This window comes from Temnothorax curvispinosus, unplaced genomic scaffold (assembly GCF_003070985.1).
Source record: "Temnothorax curvispinosus isolate PA1 unplaced genomic scaffold, ASM307098v1 QBEX01009183.1, whole genome shotgun sequence".
In the NCBI taxonomy this organism is placed as follows: domain Eukaryota; kingdom Metazoa; phylum Arthropoda; class Insecta; order Hymenoptera; family Formicidae; genus Temnothorax; species Temnothorax curvispinosus.
The window spans coordinates 221,960-236,870 of NW_020218963.1; the positions used below are offsets into that span (position 1 = coordinate 221,960).

At 44.3% G+C, this 14,911-nt stretch overlaps 1 protein-coding gene across 4 annotated transcripts in view; it reads left to right on the forward strand.

The window, feature by feature from the left end:
- Positions 1-14,911, forward strand: part of LOC112458762 (poly(rC)-binding protein 2) — a 124,203-nt gene that overhangs the window by 75,729 nt on the left and 33,563 nt on the right. The window contains exons 1-2 of one of the 4 annotated variants that reach the window (XM_025022545.1): positions 2,475-2,713; positions 8,897-9,149. In XM_025022545.1, the coding sequence (XP_024878313.1) occupies positions 9,069-9,149 (81 nt within the window). In that variant the 5' untranslated portion in view covers positions 2,475-2,713; positions 8,897-9,068. Of the gene's footprint in view, positions 1-2,474; positions 2,714-8,896; positions 9,150-14,911 lie in introns of those variants that run through there. The other 3 variants (XM_025022548.1, XM_025022547.1, XM_025022546.1) reach the window with 3 other exon arrangements.

The window sequence follows — 14,911 nt, forward strand, 5'->3', positions numbered from 1 at the left end:
AATTAAAAAATAGAAAAAAAAACAGCAATCTGTACCTATTAAAAATAATTGATCGATATTCGTTACACAATTTGTTAAAAAATTTAATTAAAAAAATTTGCAATCTAATTCGTTGACAGCCAAACAATAGCATGTCTATTTACATTTCTCATCCTACGTACCATTTGGCGAATAAATTTAAATGCGCAAATACACGCACGCACGCACGCACGCACGCACGCACGCGCGCGCTCGGCGTTACATTTAAACTTTATTTAATTTTAAATATTATTTTATCAGACTTTCAATTGAATCGCTTAATTATTAATACAGTTATTAATAACAAGCTACAGATGTTTAATGCTAAAGATTGTTGCAATAAATCACGATTTTTTCGACAAGTCTTTTTAATTCACGTAAAATGCTGTAAAATTACGCGGCGTTTTTAAGATAACTTTCATACATTTATGTGAATTTTATTTGACTCGCGTTGGAGAAATAGAAAGAGTGCATGTTCACCGAAGCAAAAGGGATTCTAATGAGCTCGCTCTTTCATAGTGACATTGAAGTAATAGTGGTTACTGCCGTTCTCTAGCAAGATTCTATTCGCGATCGCAAACTAAATTTCCGATAATTGCTTCCCGCGCCGTCTAAAATGATAATTAAATTTCTGGTTGCATCAGTACCCGGCGTGGCATACCATTGTGATCATAATGGCTGTGTTCGGCAGCGTTACAGTAAGAGAAGCCGTACGCTTGTCTCTGGTTTCCCATGAAAAGGAAGATTTTCTTCTTAGATAAACGATGCAAATTTCAGTTATCAAAACTAGATTAGCGATGGAAACGCGCGCCCCATCTTCCCTGATGTCTCGACATGCATGTTTATGGACGAGACGCGCCGAGAACTCGCACGTCTGCTTTTTTAAGCGCGATAAACTTTAAGCGCGAAACAAGCTAAATCAGAAAAATCAGGTTTTGGTTTTAAGTAAAATCGCTTTGTGCGGAGCACAGGCACAAAAGCGATTTCGCTTGTAACGAAAACATTTCACTTGCAGCAGGGGTGCAAACGATTCGTCCGAAATAAAAGCAAAAAACGTTTTTACCTAAAATAAAAATCTTTCTTTTTTTTTCATCGTTATTGCCCGTGCTTCAAACGGAACAATTTATTTAAACCAGAATCGTTTTTGTTTCGCTTCAAACAGCTTTGTCTATAATAATGCTCGTGGCCAATGTAGGAAGAATTTTGTTTTTGTATTTTGGAAACATTACCGCGTGTTTATCTTCATGGAAAACACTTGACACGGTTTGCCAACAATAAAAAATAAAAAGAAAAGAATCTGTTCACTCGTACCGAGATTATACGCACTGTTTCGGTTGATGTGTCGTTCTCTGATTTATTCTCCCTTTCATTATTAAGTTTGATTCGATAACATTCACTTTTACGCCTTCGGCGAACGACCTATTTAACCGACCGTCCTTCAAGTCCGGAGGAAAGTTGAATTACCAGAGAGAACGAGTTGGAAAACGTGGTACGCGAGTTTTCGTTGGACGTCAGTTAGATCCATTCGCGGGCAACGTGGCGTGGGCATACGAAACAATTAGCGGCGCACAATGCGTTTGACCGACGTGTTTGGAGCACGCGAGATAATCCATTATTAGATGTTACGTGAAACGCCGGACACGAATGCGATACGTAGATTTTAGTATGGAACAAGGTAGAGTTTGTGTTAAAATATTACGTGTAAACATATTTTTACGCTTTTAATAACGGAATACGGTATGCCATTGCTTCTATTATCTCTCAAACTTTTTAACTACATGCAACGTAATTTTGCGGGAAGACCTGTGGAAGAAGTCTTTTTAAAACATTCGAACGCTTGTAAAAAGTTGGAAATAAGATTTTAATAGTTCTTTTGTATCCTTTTACAATACGCTATAAACGAATACGCGCGTGTCCCTTTTTAACATTTTAATAATAGTATCGATCTTAAAAATGTTAATTCAGATATCCCCATTAAGAGAGTTGATCTTATACATATAAAAGGCAGTGACATATTCTGATGACTATTTGATCTTACGTACACTTAAATCCCCCCTACTAGTACTTAAATATCACACGTTCAAAAACAAGTTCAGAAGGACAGACGTATATGTTCTCCTCGGAGATCGTCCAAGACAAATCATATTTGTTTCTCAATCTCACAAACACGCGTGTTCCCTTTCAACGTACACTCGAAATAGTCTACAAGGGGAAGAGCGCGCGATATTTCTATCACCGTCGAACGTCCTCGGTCCTCGTTCCCGCGAATCGAAACTCGAAACGCTCGAAACGCTCGAAACCGTAACACGCGTCGTTCGAACGTTCGAACGTCCCGCCGCTCGGGTTGCCGGCGCAGCCGGCGTGCGCAAGGGTTGCCGAGAGCGCGCGCGCGCGCGGTGCGGCGGCGCCACCGGCGCGCACGGCGTAGACGCGAGAGACGCGCGACGCGACGCACGGTAGCGCTGCGCATCGTCGGAAGCGAGCGGTAGGCTGGCCGGAGGCAGAAAGAACGAAGACCGCGTTCCGCCGAGGTGGTGCCAGTTTCGCAGTGCCGCGTAGTGTAGTGTTTTTTCTCTTCCTCTCTTCGCCGCACCCCTCTCCCCCGCGCTTCCGCGTGCCGAGTGCAGTGTGCATCTGCATCGATGAGGAGGCCGCCCGTCCTTCCCCCCTGATGACTGAATAGTGTGCATTTTAGGTAAATTGTTAGGAATAATTCTCGTTGCCCTCCCCCGCGCGTTACACGACCGCGCCCCGCGCCCCCGATCGAAGAACAGAGCGACCGAGCGACGGTCGCTAGCGACGACGGGAACGTTGACGACGGCAACGATAACGATGACGACGACGACGACGGTGATGAGGAGGAGGAGGAGGACGCTCTCGGCGACGGAGAGCGGAGAGCGGAGAGCGGAGAGCTATTCCGTGCGCCATCATACCGGACATGCCGGCGTGTCCTCCCGACTCTGATGTTAGCCGCGACGCGGACATACGCGATCTTACGAGCTGAATCTCGAGGACCGTGACGAAAAACGGAAGGATCAAACGTGTTTGTAGAAAGAGAAAAGAAAGGAAAGACGCGCGGATATATTGTAAAGAGAGACAGAGACTCCGTCATTGTCGGAAAAATTCCAACTGCCACGTTCGCTCGATCTCCCTCTTTTTCCCCTCTTTCTCTCGCTCTCGTTCTGCCTCGGTCTTCTCGCATGGCGTCGGATTGAAGGCGACGGCGACGCTCTTTGCCGGCCCGGCCTGGCACGCGCCACGCGAGCCGCCGAACAAAGATAATTTTCAACCTTTTCAACGAGCTTTTCGCGTCGGTGTACGTCGCACGAGTGACGGGTTTAGTTTCTCTCAGGGCGCACGCAGTCGTTGGCTGAGCGAGTCGATACGAGGCGACGGGAACGGCGGGCGCCGCTAGTCCGGCTAGTCTCGCCAGGTCGAACGATCGGCTCCCGGTTGAAGCCCTAGGTGCATTCGGCCATTCGGCCGCGTCGATGATCCGGATTACGTGTCCCACGCCGGCGGCACCCGTCCCGTGTCTCGTCACTCTCGTCTCGTAATCTCGTTCCCCGCGCTGCGTCGCAGTCGCGTCGCGTCGTACCGTGCCGTATCCTATGCGTCCGGCGCGGCGGGAAGGCAGGCTGGCAGGAGGGAGGGAGGGGGGAGATGTGGTTGTCCAACGTCGTCGTTGAACCAGCACCTGCCGGACCGCATCGCGCGTTTCGGCTAACCTGGGCTAACCCAACCTTCTCGTGGTTAGTGATTATAATTTTCGCGACTACACCACCATCTGTAACGTAGACGGCGAACGAGACGAATTAAAACGACGCCTCGAAATGTGTGACCGGTGCATCAACGATCCGCGTATTCCGATTTAAATCCGAGAGAGCACGGCCGTGATGCCGACGCGACGGCCACGGCGCGGCGCCTCGATTTCCGTTTAGTTGTCGTTGTTCGATTTCTCTCTCGTCGAATCGGATTCCGGAAGTTTGAGACACGTTACGTATCTCCCTTTGAAAGTCAAGAGCGGAAAGAGAGAGAGAGAGAGAGAGAGTAAGAGAGGGAGAAGTCGAACGGGATTAGTCGATGCGACCGGAGGCCCGCAGCCGTCGGCGCTGATCGGGCATGATCCTAGGAGGAGAAGGAGAAGACGAGATAAAACGGGCTGTCCCAGGCCTTTAGCTTTCTGCCGCGACTGTACCGCTTCTGGTCGACGACTCTCGCATGCATCTGCGTTCTACCGTCTGCGTGCCTTTTTCCTCGCGCTCGATACACTCTCCCCGGCGCGGCGCGGCGCGGCATGCGAACACAATGCCGCGTGTTTTATCCGCACGTCGCACGTCCGATCCCCGGAGCAAAAGTCGCTCGCGTTTGGCGACGTCACCGTCGCGTTCCGGATTCGTGATCCGCAATCCGCGACGTCAAAAAGGGACTAATGCCCTCCCGCGCGACCATACGGTTACGAAAGACTTTGGACGCCGATAAGCGCGTAAGATGCTTATCGACATGTATTCGTTAGACTGCGACGCGAAAGGAAATGGCCGTCGATATTTACAACAACCGCTACTCCTATCCTCGTGACGTCGACGATTTTCAAGAGTGACGCGATTATATTGCACTCGAAAAATTCATAAAGACCTTAACGTATGAATTTGTATGCGTATCGGGGTGCTTTCTATCTAAATATTTGTGCCACGTACTGTTAAAGCAGGTGGAAGCGATATTTCGTAGTTTGTCATATCGATATTTGATGAGTAACAATAACAATATAATTAATGTAACAATGTTTCTCGAATACGTAACAGTCGCAATGCGCGAATATTTGGATAGGAAGCACGCGCTTCGAATATGCTCCGATATGCGTGCAACTTTACATATAAAGGCACTTTTAATCCTGTATTTACATTAGTAGATTGCATATATTCTAAGGACCGAAATGTACAAGGTGTTCCATATTTTAAACACGTACGAGAGCGTACATCTAGAAAAATGTTAGAGGCAAAGGGAAATATCGTGGAACGTGTATATTTATGTATTCCGTATTTCGTTTTGTGCTGAAATATTTCCTCTTTTTTTTCCCGATATGACGAATGACTATTTTCTCACACGTTCGATACTTGTTTAGGTATACAAACAAGATATATTTGACATGAAAATTTTGTATTCGAGGCAAATCGACTGTGAATGATTATCAGTTCGTGTTGACAGTTGGACGGACAACGTCGACGTTTATCTTCTGACACTCGTCGGTTTTTCGAAGCACGTCTGGAGCTGGATCTCGCGTCAAAGCGCGAGAAAAAGGAAGGCTCTCAATATTGCCGGTGCACGTTATATTTTTAAAACACGAACGATACGTGGGACTTTCGAAGGTTCGAATTTCGTGCTGCATCGAGTGACAATATTTAACTACAATATATGTGTTCAGGGATTTAATCCTGCTCTTTCGAGACTCTTTCGTGACTGCACGCGGCCCGATTGCAAGCCGGTATCACGCGATTTAAACCGAAAAGTCATCACTTTTGCTCTGTTGGGTTCAAATTTATTTCGATGTAAAATATCTGTTTGCGCGCCCAGGCCTTAAAGTTGGAAACCTAGGAGCTGGTTTAAAATCCAGAAAATTGAGTAAAACGTCGAACGTCAAATGCGAGAATCTATTCATGTATTTATACTAAGAACTGAAGATTAGATAAATCGGGTTTAAATCCATTATTTTGCGGATTAACGAAAAATGCGCGGTTTTATGACAGGAAACTTTTTATGATAATTTAAAAACCGGTTTACGAGTTACATAAAAATTCGTCTATCTCTCTCAGAAATCGTATAGTTTCGCGGGAAAATTTTGCGCTGACGCTTCCATGTCGCTGTCGGTCGATCAATTACATATGCGTCTCATCTCGCGAGCTTTCCATTGTCGATCTCGATTTATTAATATTTTTATTCGCATCGCATAAAGACGTCGCTTGAGAGTGAAAAATCGACGAAAAGTTTCGCGACGATTTCGTGAAAAATTTCACTTGATTTTACTTTGTCTCGTTTGCACGAGTGGAGACGTCGCGACGAATCTGAAAGGGAGACTTATAAACTGGCAACATTTATAAACGGGACATTTTATAAGATTAAGTAAATTGGGCGGATAGATCTCTGGATCCGCCCATTTCGCACGTGTGCGTGCAACGACCCGTGGACCCCGGAGATCCCGATAAATTTCGGGAGAAGAAAGCGCGCGCGCCGGGTAACAACAATCATTTTCACTCCCGTGTGTGATTGGCCTTTTGGCGAAACGTCATTAAAACTTCACTTATGTTAAACGCACGCATAACGGAACGCGGATCGCACTAACGTCAACCGTCCACGTGCATCGCGAGCCGCCGCAGTAGAGCGAGACGACGGACGGCGAGTCGCCTGCGTGGCCGATTATAGAGAGATATATTATAACGAAGGATAATATACTCTGTTTCCTAAAGCCCTTGCATCTCTCTCGGCGCTCGATACAACGTTCTTGCATTTCCTACACCGCGCCAGCCCCCGACACGCTTAATCCCTACGTACGTCAACAATATATTCTGACGTAAATTATTGAGTTACACGTGTCTCGCGTGAAAAATCTAATGACGATTGCATTGGCGGAGGGCGAAAAATAAAAAACCGTGAAATAAATGGAGAGATAAAGGAGCTTTTTCCTGCGACAAGCGCCTTTTTAGGATACACAGGATTGTAACGAACGTACGTGGGTCGAAAAACGCAGGAAATCTCGTCGCACTTGTGGATGCAAAACTAATATAGGAGAGTCGCAAGTTTCCGTGCGACGCGACGACTCGCTTGGAAACTTCCGCCTGGGACCGAAGTGACCAAGTAAACTTTTGCACAAAGCTGTCCGTGAAACGCGATAAACGTACGCAGCCTAGAAAACACGTCGCGGCTTTCCATCCGCGATGTCATAAGTCCTCTATCCTTTGTACCGTACTTTATATATAAACCCGTCAGTGCGCAAACACTCGAGTCACGTAGAATCAATGCACGCGCGGGGGGTTCAAGATCCGCGTTACGCGCAATTTTTTATTTCAGGAGTATCTTGCGAAAGACGTCTCAAGATTTAATATAATAAAAATATGTTCCTCAAATATATAAGTTTCTATTGTAGGAGAACGTGATTGGTTTAAAAGTCCGGAGATCATTATACGAGTCTTATTTGCTCGAAGCGATCATCAGAAATTGTAAACTTTATACGACTTTGAGCCTCTTCGCTGCTCTTCATCGATCGGTAACGACAGATTTTTGCCGCTAATAATTTTCTTAGCGGTGAGTCGTCGGTTCTCGCGCGTGCATGCGTGCGTACGTGCGTGCGAGAAATAAATGTGCACAACCAGAAACGCGTTCTGCGTAGCTCGTAACGGACCGATCGAGCAAACCTGTCTCGCGCCGCGCGCTCGTATGGGCCCCTCTCATTGAAGAGAAGGGGTACGAAGGGGCGCGGTGTTACGTCTCCTTCCTTTAGAGAGGGAACGGAATATCTCGAGAGAACTTCTCCTCGACCAGGTTTCCAGCGGCCTATCGATCGGCTTAACAACCGGCAGTAGTTGTAATTAACGTTAACCGGCTGAAAAATAATGCCGCGGAATGCGCTGATTGATCATCCGCGAACAACTTTTGTCCCTTACAACCGCGTTTTCCTCAACTGTATTATTTCCGTATTATTTCATCATCGTGATATGTGTAAGGAATTGAAATTCTTACAAAACTTGTATTTCTTCTCATTTAACCAGCTTCCTCGTAAACGGCATTTTATATTCTCGACAGGGGATTAATTAGAAAATAATTTATATTGTAAATATATGTACGCTTTTGTGTAATATTTTGAAAATTTTCGCATTTTTTCCGTACATAATGCTCGTCACTATAAAGATCGAGTGCCCGCGCGCCGCGGTGAGCTCCGTGAAGAATCGTCGAGCGTTCCTTTTTTCTTTCTTTTGTGACAATAAACTTTATTTTCGTTGGCCGATTTGACGAGTGAAAGTGCATCGCGCCAAAACGAGATTGACCGTGAACTGCGAACGTGATGTTTTGTTTCGCTCGATTCTGCACACAAGCGTTACGAATGACGCCATATTTTATATTTGCGGAAAGGAAATGTTGAGCGAACGTTACAGCTTTTTATCTTCATATTTCACAATATTGAATACGTGTAAAGGGTTGAACATTTTGAAATGAGGTCAAAATGAGTCCGATAGGTTTATTAATAGCTTCATTTGATGAATAAAATAATAAAGCATGAGGAATGCGGAGCTTTGCGTATAAAACTATTTGATTATGTTATATGGACTTATTAGTATATATAGAGCTCCATAAATCTCACATTGCACGGACTCACCAACAATAAGTTAATACAGTGGTATATCGCATTCCCGGAATTGCCGCTCCTCGGCCGCGCACTATTGTTATGCTAATTCTGGAGTTCACTTCAAACCACTTATTTCTATGCATGTGAATTCAACGCCCCGATAAATAACGTCCACCACGATAATCTCTCGTGTCGCATAAATCAAACGTACAAATTTCATCATCGGTTTATGCATGCAGCATTCAATCATGATCGATATTATACGTGTATCGTGATTGTGATTGAAAAGGAGGTTGACGGCATTCTGTAGTCCGACGGTAAAAGGATGAATAACGAATAGCGGATAATTAAATAATGAACGAATAAGTAATAATAATTTACAATGATAAAATGCGCGACTGTACGACGTGTCCGAATAACATCTCGTATCTCTTCGAGACACAAAGGGTGTCGATTAAAACAAAAAGATTCTTCCTGCCGAAATTTAAAAGCGTTCTACAATATAAAAATGGTTTCGTAACCCAGATGTTTCTCTGATTTCAGTACGAGGACCGAAACTACCTGGGAGCGCTTGAGGAGCACGTCCCCCGAGACTCCCCCGATCAAAATCACTCGCCTAACCTCTCCCCTGTCCTCCTTGCCCTCCTCCGCGTCCTTCCCCTCCGCGAACGTCGAGAAGGTCTCCAATCGAAGCCACAAGATCCGCAATCACGCAATGGACGGCATGGACAACAAGCCGGTGTTGAACGATGATCCCTCGGTCACCCTGACCATCCGCCTGATTATGCAGGGCAAAGTAAGCTACCCGTTATATCTCGGCGCAAAATAATTTCATCGAGCTTATTTAATCGAGTACGCAAGTTTAATCGGAGTTTTAAACCGGCGTTCCGAATCGCCGGGCATGTTTATCGCGCGTTTTAGCGTCACTCATTTGGTTTATTCCGCATGCATTCTTCCTTTTTTTTTCTCGACTAATCCAAAGTGTAGAGCATTAAGCGTTTTATAGGAAATTGCACAAGGAATTTAATGTCTCTCTTAATACGCACATTTTTATATTACGAGTTTCAATGCCTTTTTACGTACACATTTTTTAATAATTTTCACGTTATTTTGCATTCGTTCGGTGACCTGAATATAGATATATGAACATAACTTTTTTTATACATTTGAGATTATTACTCGCGTGTCTCGTTATGCTATGAAATTGGAGAAGCAACAGTAATAAGATAATGCATTATCGAGGGCGGAAAACTCGTGTATGTGCGCGCATATGTGTACGTTTTGGTGCGCTCGTGTGCGTTCAAAATCTCGTGGTATCAAACAACCTCCCACTGGATATCAACTGATATCCGTTTGTAGAGGCGCGTTGACTCGGAGAATAAATCACATTTATCGTTCGTATCCCATTTCTGAGCGCATGATTTTTGACGATTTGCGAGTATCGGTAAAAAAAAAAAAATATATATATATATATATATATATTGAAGGCATGCTAAAGTTATTTTTGGCAAAACGTGTCGGCGCGTATTGATATGTTTCGGATTGATTGTATTTCATGCGCTCGCGTTTTAACGCGGCGATCGTGAAAATATCTAAGCACTCGCCGTCGGTCGTCACACTCTGGATAACCGCGATAACGCGTATTTGCCGGAATCCCAAGAAAGAGACATAATTGCTTAGCTTGCGTGGCGATGATAAATCTCAGACGCGTCACTCGCGGTCCTCACTGTCACTTACAGTGTTCTCTTTTTGACAAGTACTGCGAATTATTTACGAGAGGCCGGACCGCGCCTTTCGACACATTGTGGCTGGTCACAGAGAGAGCGCAGTTCTGGCACGTAACATAATTCTTCTCATCAGAATAGGAAAGCCGAGCTTATTTTACATCAGCCTGACATCTATTCGCGCATACCTACATAGAGGCAACTGGAATAGCGCATCCTCTAGTCTTCACCAACTTCTTTTTTTAATTGATTTCTCGAATCGACACCGTTCGACAACGCAGATTTGAATCGATACGAAGAACGGGAACGCGCGGAAGAGATAAGATTCCGGAGTTACGACGTTATTAGCGTTCTTTGTTATATCAAAGTCATTATCAGTTTCATCTGCAGGAAATAAGTTTCACTTACGATAAAGCACGTAAGAATTAATCGTGTGGGCTGACTGAGATAATGCCCGATATCGAGATGTCTTAAAGGTTATTTGTCGTTACGTTTTACGTTTGCGCGATCTTTTCCACTGAAAAGTGAATTGAACATACTGCAGTCCCTTAGAGTAGAGCGCATCATCGGCGATGCTCATCGGAATCACGTTTGACCGCGCATGAGGCATACAATGTGGCCTGAAGCGTACGAGCGTTTGACGCAATGCCAAGAATCCGAGGTTGTTGTTTTTCGCGTAAACTACGTTGCGATCTTCGTGCACAGGGTGTCGCACACGGTAACTTATATACAGATTTTCTATCAGCCGGCTCTCTGACGAGATCGGAATTTCTGTCTATGCAAAACGATGAGAAATCAGCATTTACCCCAATTGTCGATATCATTTTTCGCAAGGCAGTATTGCGTGCCTTGCGGCATTGAGCGCCTCAAATCAGATTTATGTTGCATCGAGGTTCACTAGGTATTACGCAGCAATCGAACTTGCGACGTGGAGAGTTGCATGACTACCGCATCTGTGACCAATAAATTTGAAAGTAATCTTCGCTGCGATAAGACGTATGTACAACGTTCATTGCAAATGGTTAGGAAGAATCGACTGTTTGGCGATAGGAAACGTCGTCTGTTCATTGAACGCTTGACTATCGAACTTATATTGGGAGATCTGTAAGGTCGTTTTTGATATAATTTTTTGATTCTTACAAGACTATTCAAAGAGAGATTCTCATGCGGAGTTTCGATTGGTGGGCTGAAAGACCGGGAAAAGGGACAACCATTGAAAAGTTCGTGCGCGGGAATGAAGCAGAGAGCAATTACACGAACGTACGTTTCAGCTCTGCGATGACAAGCGGCAGAGGAGCACCCGTGGTCATCGGCGAAAGCAATTTTCGTTATGCGCCTCAACTCTTTGCCCTGCATATTACGTCTTCCCTTTGCAGACATTTGCAGAACTGGCACACGTTATGGATACCTTTGTCTGAAATTTCATTGTCAGTCATTTTCGGTGAAAGATCCGATTTGTTAGCGGTCTTGTCCTATTACGAGCCGTTAATCCTCGGTCCGTGAAATCGATCTCTTCCGGAAAAACTGACATGATTACAGTCAATGATTACTAATAATTCGTCAATTAACATACATATTTTTTAATTGAGAATTTTACGAGCTAATTTACGTTAAAAAATGTAGGTATTCTAAAAAGAGGGAGTTCCTATGGAGTGCTTAATTATTTCAGAAAAGTTTGCCCTCTGTGGCTCGAAAGTGAAAGTTTTCCGTGAAATGTAATTCGATGCTGCGTATATTAATTACGTCATCTACGAGATTATCACGAGACGGAATTTCTGCAGAAAAATCGCTCTACGGAGCGCTGGCCTTTCACGGGACAAGTGTCAAAGTTTATTTCACCTGTACTCGGTGTCTATCCTCGTTCTAGGAACACGTCACCTACAAACGTTTCTGCTTGTAATTAATTATCATGCACGAGGTGCAATACCATCGTAGCACGAGTAATTAATGTCCGTCGTCTCGGTAATTAATCGCGCCTAGCTAGACGCCGATGTCCCTTTCGATGCGTAGATCTTTTCGCCGTCGATCGTACATCTGCCAAGTTTTACAATTCGCTGTTAATGCTCTTTGGGTATTAGTGCGGTGGACACAGCTGCTAAATTCAGCGATTTTCCAACAGCTCGAGACTAAATAGATTTTATTTAATCCAATCGGATTGTACGCGAGATTTGTGATAACACGGCACTTAAAGCATTGGAATTTTTTAAGACGGTGACGTTCGGGAGTAATTAAACTGAATTATGGAAAGGAATTTTGACAAGAGAGAAAGAGCTAAGAAGTATTAAGAGAATAGTTTACGCCGCACGCACGCGCACACACACACACACACACACACACACGTGAACGCGTATAAGTTCGTGCTAAAGTGCGACATAGAAATTATTGCATATTCCTGCATGTTTGAACGATTATCAGCCGTCTAAAGCCGCGCCTGAGGTTTAATCTCTCATCCAGTGATACATCTTTCTCGAGCTCTTTCGATCTCTTTAGAGAGTTTCTCGACATTCTGTCAGCCTTCAGCCGAATCTGATTCTCTCTTTTAAATGAACCACTGTCCTCGGTTCGAAAAAATATTGCCGTAGCAAATCTCATTATACCCACATTTTTACGTCTCGACGATGATACGTCGACTACGTCATGGCGTATTTAGGGGTTCGTCCCCTCGTCAACGTGTTTTTTTTCCCCCGAGGTGTCTACATTTAGTTACAGCAGGATAAAAATCAACTCGCGTTTGAAGATTAATGACGGAAAGTAGTACCTCTTACCTAATTACGCGTACATTTATTACGAGACTAATCCAATTATAAGGTTACGGACATCTCACGAGACTATTTTTCTTCGTTAATTGATAACATTTGTTATTATTTTAACAGAACATTGTAAACTAAACATTTAAGATTCATCTAGCACTTTTGTAATTTAATTGTATATATATTTTATGTCGCGTCTTTTGGCAGATCATTCCAAGTAATTAATTTTTTTTTGTTCTTCTCTCTTAGGCTGCATTCGAGGAGCGCGCTATTAGCGCTATTTGATTATTCCATCCTTGTCTTGCATCTAATGAGCGATAAAGATAGATGATGCAATAACGTTAATAGCGCGCTCTCTGAATGCAGCCGTAATATATTATCACATCTTGATAACAATAGCTTCAATACAATAAATCAAGCAATAAAGAACGTCTTCGGATCGTCGCGTTAACGTTACAATTCGGACGTGGCGGACACGCTGATCTCACGGACGTTTATTAATTATGCGCCTCTTTACTCAGCTCGCCAATGCCGTGGTCGCGCGTGTTGCAAAACTCGCTTTGGGAGCTCTGCAAACGGGTAAATGGATAGTCGAGCAGCCTCCTTCGCGCGAAATAAATACGTCTAGCCGCATTTTTGGCCGGAGAGGCATTATGTCTGCTGGTGGAGCACGCACCGTGATCTTCTGGGGCAGACTGGACACCGGCCAGGGCCAAAAGCCAATCGGCCGGTGCATCGCGGATTATCATGATTCCATTATCCTTCCGATGGCACGGTCCCGGTGACTCATCCCCATAAGTACGATATCCATAAATCAATATACGTCAGTAAAATAATTCAGCCAAATAAATTTGCTATAACTTTTACGAGAGGAATACTTTTTCATCTAGTCTTTAACTATCCCGCTAGTAGAATGAAGCGTTATAAATATGGCTCAAAAATTGCAATCGCAATTTCATCTTTATCTTCTACCAATTTCTCGATGAACAGCAGCAAGAGTCCATTTTAGTTTCCGCCATTAAACGATATCGTTCCCGTATTGTATCGTTGAACAATGTCATGGCCGCTACCGCGTCTTCGATCTTGCGATATCATTATGACGTAAATATTTGGCTAGGGTCCAAGCTTATCTATTGAGCCGACTCGTACCTGTGTTATCTAAATATTTTCTTTCCGTCCCGGCCACGTAGCACCAATCTCTTCACCTAGCTCCGCCGGTTGAATTCAATAGTTTTGTGAAAGAGATGACAATTAATGATCTCCAAACACCCCAAGGGGGAAAAAGGACGCGCCTGTCTCTTCTTGCTTTTTTCGCTGCCAGTGTATTCTGTTTTGGGCTTTTTGGCGAATCTCTGGACTCCAGCGGGGTTTGGACGCCGGCCAGGGCCATCGGCCAACCAGTCATACTTGCGAGCCTTCAGGAATCATTCCAGTCTGCAATCATAGAGCAACTCGAGAGTCTAATTTTTGCTACACCGCCTTTGTATTCTTAAAGCAGACTTCAGTAAAGTAGACTTTAATCCTTGTGACAAACGCGTAGCTCGAAAAGACTTTCTGTCGCTGTCACTTGTTTACTATATAGTTAGAACTATATACTTAGTGTTTCGCTGGCACTTCTCGAATCGAAATTAGCGTTCAAGACGTCGTATAAGACTTGACATAAAGCTGAATTTTGTTTAATTCCATATGCCACTCTATATTATTCACTCTATATCTTCTGCGCTTTATTCCACCTCTCATGGCGATACGGTATATTTACAGAAGTAGGACAATATCGGAAAACTTTTAATCTTATTTCATAAAAGTAGGCTGCGCTGAAACTATTGACCGGTATAGCGTCGTGGCTATACATAGCTCTCGGAAACGACGTCCGTGTAGGAGCCGCTATGACGTACTGTCCTAGGTTGATAACGCGGCTCGACACAATCTGATCTCTCTTTCTCTCTCGAGGACTTGCAATCTCACGGATTTCGCCGATCGTCGCCTGACCCTCGTGTCTGGCGCGTCGCCAAGCCCTCTTCCCTCATCGTCTCGCTGTCTTCTTGTTCCAGCTATATTTGCTTCGGCGTGCATCTAATTCGTCG